The sequence below is a fragment of the Diachasma alloeum genome, unplaced genomic scaffold (genome assembly GCF_001412515.2).
Source record: "Diachasma alloeum isolate Michigan unplaced genomic scaffold, Dall2.0 Dall_scaffold_00624, whole genome shotgun sequence".
NCBI classification, from domain to species: Eukaryota; Metazoa; Arthropoda; class Insecta; order Hymenoptera; family Braconidae; genus Diachasma; species Diachasma alloeum.
In genome coordinates this window covers 162,995-168,600 of record NW_021680756.1, presented here as the reverse complement: position 1 = coordinate 168,600, position 5,606 = coordinate 162,995, and the positions used below count along the sequence as shown (strand labels likewise).

Genomic DNA, 5,606 nt, shown 5'->3' with positions numbered 1-5,606 from the left:
TTGTTCTTCATTCAATAAAATAAAATAAACGATCTAAAGTAGTAATGATTGAGAATTATTCTTTATTAATTGGAACAATCAAAAAAAAATCGAAAAAATTCAAGTCTATTTCCCTATCTCATATCATTTCCCTATATCATTTCCATATATCTCCGCACTGTGAGGAAGAAAGCCAAATTTTATGGGTTGTTATTTTGAAGCGAGTCATAGTATATTCGATGACAGAGGGAAAAATCAGTAAATTTCAAATTTTATAGAAAGTTCAGTGGAATTCCATTTTTTTTATAGTGTAAGAAGACAAGGATTTTCCAAAGTATTCAAATTTTAAATCGATATTCTAAAAATGCATAATATCATTCTATTTCACCCTCCACTCGAAATGACACGACTCAATCGGAGCTGAGTTCTAAGCGTTGAGCCACAGCTCAAACTCAATTGCCGGGTTATGCCGTCTGATGAGCGTTTGACTGTGAGCCGGTATGGAGCGGCGTGTCACGGCGTGAATTCGGGTCAAGCGGCAAGCCGAGGCTGAGCTCGCGCTCACCCGAGTTGCGGCTGAATCCCCGGTTGAATTTCTACCCGGGTAGGAGAAGAAGAAGATTCATTGATAACAAATAATTGAACACGTTGCTATTGGCAATAAAAATCATTTGTGCTTACGAATATTGATGAGCACATAATTTTCCATGCATTTTTCGACTACTCCGCCCATCCAAAATTCCCGTTATGGCGTTTAATTGGTTTCGACGCTTTTCCCCCCTCATTTTCCACTATTCCAGCATAGCAAAAAATTTCTGGATACCAAAAAAAAAGCACATAAATAGCACATAATTTAAGTGTTTCCAAAATGGCTGCCAAATCACTCGATTTCACTAAATTTACGGAGGTCAGGGAAGGCCAGATCCGATTACCAAAAATAATCCTCCGAATACCCCTGAGCCTTCAAAATTCATAGGATATTTCCCTCCGGCTTCCCTGCAAAGAAACGAGTGGGCCAAGGAAAAATTGGACAGTAGTTGGTGTTTTTCATTTTTTTCATGGAATGTAATTTTCGTGATGTCGTGGTATGTAATTTTCTCAACAACATTAGAGTGACTTGGGTTCCATTTTGTTACGTCTGGAGACGTATCGCATTTTTATTGAAATGAAAGAAAAATTGATAATGATTGAAAAATAATGGAATTAGAAAACGATGAATAATACGTGGTTTCAAAAAGCATTTCGCATTGGAGGTAATTGAAAGCAAGTCTCACTTTTAATCGATATTATTCGTGAAAATATAAGAAGAAATTTAATGAAGAAAAAAAGGTATAAAAAAAAAGAATAAGTTCATGTAACGATCATGTGATCGTTGGGTGGCAACACTTTGAATTTTCTCCAAGAGCGTTATCACCAGGAGGTTCAGGTATCCGTGCCGAGGTGTACCTTGGTGCATCGACATCATGTCATGCCCCCTCCTTTGACAAACACATCAAAATTCATACACATACATTAATTAGTACATCCTCGCAATCCGAGGTAATAAAAGAGCGTCGATGCACCCCCAAAGTTCGTTCCCGCCGTTCTTCGTTCCAGGTCATTTCTCGCGTCGTCTAAACCATTCAAAAGTTGAAGAATTTGGTCTTTCTTCTTACTTCTCTCTTCAAGAGAAACTAATTAAGGTGTGAACTTCCGTTCCGAAAAATTGTAAATTTTTTTTACGTGAAATTATTGTGAAATCTAACCAACCGAATATTGGATTACTTCAAGAAACTACAACAAAATGGATGAGTAAAACAAAATAAATAATAAATTTGATTTAAATCGGGAAATGACATGGTGAAAAGTTTAACGGTTTCAAAAATTCAAGAAAAAAAATCAATAATTATTGAATATTTGAGAATTTTAGTTCGGGGAACTCAATAGAAAAAAAAAGTTTCAGTTCTTGATGTAAATTTTCGCGTTGATTCGAGGCAAAAATTTTATATTGGATGACAATTTAGATTCAAAATTGGTGAAAATTAATCCATTTGTAAATTGTTTACTTCAAAGAATTTGATTTCGTTAAAATTTGAATATAATTTAAATAAATATTGACTTCATTTATTGTGAATTTTTATCCTCTATTATTCTAACAATTCACCCGACTCCAATCCCGAGCTATTACCGAAAGGTAGGCTCAAAATAGGAGAAATAACTGTCATAATTTTCCAGAATTTATTGGATTATTAAAATTATAATTGAATATTTTTCCTGGGAAATCATGACGTAACAATTTGAAAGCTCAGTACTAATGTCATTGGTAGAAGTGAAGAAAAGATAAAAACTACTAACGCATAGAGTAACAGTCCCATGTTTTTACTCGTAAGTCACTTTGACATTCCATAATATGAGTAAAGAATGCAATAAACACCTGAAATTTCGGCGACTAGTTTTCATGTTACGTGAACCCTTTTTATTTTTATCAAATCTAAAATGATTCAGTATTAAACCACAGCAAAATTACCTTCAAGTTGCATTCTGCTGCTAGCTCCTCGAAAGCAGCCTCGGTCTGTTTATGAGTTCTCTTATCGAGGAATAAAATACCCGTTGCATATTTTCCAAACTCGGGTAGTTGAATTCCCTGTTTTTCACTGCAAAAGAGAAAAAAATAAAATTGTACATAATCTGAACTCTCAGAAACTCATCTTTTCTCAGTTATTTTGTAACAAAACAATCAACAAGACGAGATAACATACATGTTATTGGACCCCCCAGGAATTCACGTTTTATTTTCCCCCCTCGGTAATTATAACAGACTGGGCTTATCAGTGACTCCCGGCTCAGTACAGGCGAAGACACTTACACAAGTTCCTCTGTGACGTACAGAAGGGTCACAATAATATTTTAATATGTTATATTGATGTGAATAAAGTAACAAACCATATTTCTTCTGCGTAGTAGTCATGGGGAATTGCACAGAGAACACCAGCACCATCTCCAGTATCATTGTCACAGGCGCATGCACCTCTGTGGTTCATACGAGCTGAAAGGGTCTCTGCATCACTTACGATCTGAAATGAATAAATTTATTAATTTATGAATGAATTAGTTAATCAATTGATGAATTATAAATTTTGGATGAAATCAGTGAAATTTCATTACTGAACTTATTATTATCATTCTATTAAGGTACTTCCTGAGTCAGTTATATGGGAACAGCCGACAATGTACAAAAAATGTGAAATTTTGAAGAAAAATTCTTGAAATAGCCGGAAATATGTCGTAAGGAGTCCGAATACAATTGACTGTTCAGTTTTTTGTCAAAGAAATGATTTAAAATATCATTCGTACAGCGTCTTATGAGAGTCACTTTTCAACCGCTCAATTTGAGCATCGACAATGTACAAACAATGCAAATATCCAATTTCCACCAACAAACACATTCCAAGAATATATCTTTGCAATTTCATAATTTATTACTGCAGATTTACATAATTTATTACTTACAGATTTTGAAAAATTATTGAAAATGTATCACAGCATCATGAATTTTCGTTAAACTAGGGAAAAATGGCGGTGTAACATGACAACGGTGAGAGAAGGTTAGAATGTACGGGGTTAGCTCGACTGTAGACTCTATCGTAAATAGAACCAAATCATGGTAGTCTATTGTAGTCTAGGTTCATATCAAAGAACAGTAACATCAACTTCGTCTAACGAAACTGCCTTGTTGCCTGTTCTCTGACGATAGTTTGAACTAATTAATAGAATCATTTAAAAAAATTTGAGAATAAAAAAATTGTCGGTTGAATAATTTTAAGTCATAAATAAAAAAGAATCCGATCAGCAAAATTTCAATTCACTCTTGAATCTTTAAAATTTTCATTTTTTTCTCCAACGATACAGGGGCGTGTCGACACCTTTGATGTTTACCACCACTCTATACCTCAAAGTTATACTGAGCAAGTACCTTAACACCCTACATATGCTGCCCATTTTGTACGGATCCATGCAAAAATGTATGATTCTTTCCAAAATTGAATGATTCCAAATCGATGACGTTACGTAGTTTTTCATCCACGAAAAACTATTGAATGCTATTGATATTAGCCCACGCGAAACTTGGGAACACGTTCGGAATTAATTGTGGGATTAGAAACTTGCATGAAACTCAATTCTTTCTAATTCTCCTATTCAGACATTCCTCGCAACATGTGGATACGAGGGGCTTCTCACTTCATAATTGAGTGACACCATGATTTCGAAATGAAGTCAATTTTGGGTGATTTCAGCGATTTCGGAAAAAATGATTTCGGGGTTTCCACCGTCACGGAGGTGATTTCATGATTTCATTAATTCGAAATCAGTGATTTCAGAAAAATAAAGTTAATAAATAATAGAGGTGGGGCAAAACGGATTACGTCAAATTATGAAAATAAAAACTGGCAATAATAACTGGTAAATAATTACGAATTCGTTGTATTGTATAATTCCACTCCGCCAATCTTGAGCGAATGACCATGAAAATCGGTTCATTTGCCATCCTACTATGCCAGTGAGTACGACATTTTTTAATCATCGTTGGCAGGCGGGTCAATTTCAAAATCACGAATTACTTGCACGGTTTATCCTACGCCAGTGCATCACTGAGTTCGGTGATTTCATTGATTTCAGACGATTTCAGGTGATTTTGGAGATGATTTCGAAAATGATTTCGGAGAGCTAAAATTACTTGATTGCAGTGATTTTGGCGATTTCACGAGATTTCGGTGTGATTTCCCAATGATTTTATGCCAGAGGCGCCGTGAATTAGGGAGTGAGTAGACCCTCGTATGGATAGCTAAACGGCGAAAATTATGGCGAAATATTGCCTAGATGTCTTATGATAATTAATTGAAAATCAGTCGTTTTCGAAGTCAATTTTTCGGTCATGACGTCACGAAGACCGTCAGGTAACGCTTCATTGGTCGAAAAAGAAGAGAGTGGGGAGTTGGCCTCCGTTAGCCGAGGCGCACCTCAAGATTGGGTTAGGCCGGCTCGAGCCATTCTCGCATTGGTCGAGCGCCCGACCGTCTGTGTGACCTCATTAGCGATTTCAAAGCGTTTGAAATCTTCAACTTTTCATAATTAATTATCAATTAACGAGCAATATTTCAAACGTTTGTGAATGAATATCGAATTATTCAGATCCCAAACTTGATATTAGAAAATTGAAAAAAATTCGTGCAAGTTCCCAATTATCTTTCCAGAATGAGTCTTTCTATGAAGAAGTTTTCCAGCTGTAAAAAAAAAACCTTGTAAAATTTTTCCGTCAATAACTTGTCTCGGGAATCCCCCGACGAGAGGTTTCGGGTTCGATTCCCGCTCGGGGAGAATGGTGATAACCTAACCATTCAAAGTCTTGATAAAGCGGCCGCTACAATAGATCTTGATAGATTTAGGAGGCATAGGGCGCTTCGTGCGCCTAGTCGCTCCATTCTAATCAACTAATTGAAAAAAAAAACAATTAATTCACGAAAAAATCGAAGTTCAAAACGTTAATATCATACTGAAAAACTTTATTTGAAAATTTGGATTTTTAGGATTCAGTGATTGAATCAGGACTCGATAACAATTGGACTCTTCGTTTCACCCCCACCCCCCCC

At 35.8% G+C, this 5,606-nt stretch overlaps 1 protein-coding gene across 3 annotated transcripts in view; it reads right to left on the bottom strand.

Annotated features, from left to right (window-relative positions):
* LOC107043748 (glutamate synthase 1 [NADH], chloroplastic) overlaps nt 1-5,606 on the bottom strand; it is a 301,745-nt gene that overhangs the window by 144,798 nt on the left and 151,341 nt on the right. For all 3 annotated transcript variants that reach the window (XM_015265359.1, XM_015265360.1, XM_015265361.1), the window contains exons 3-4: nt 2,902-3,032; nt 2,486-2,612 (exon numbers count right to left, since the gene is read on the bottom strand). In XM_015265359.1, the coding sequence (XP_015120845.1) occupies nt 2,486-2,612; nt 2,902-3,032 (258 nt within the window). The remainder of the gene's footprint in view (nt 1-2,485; nt 2,613-2,901; nt 3,033-5,606) is intronic.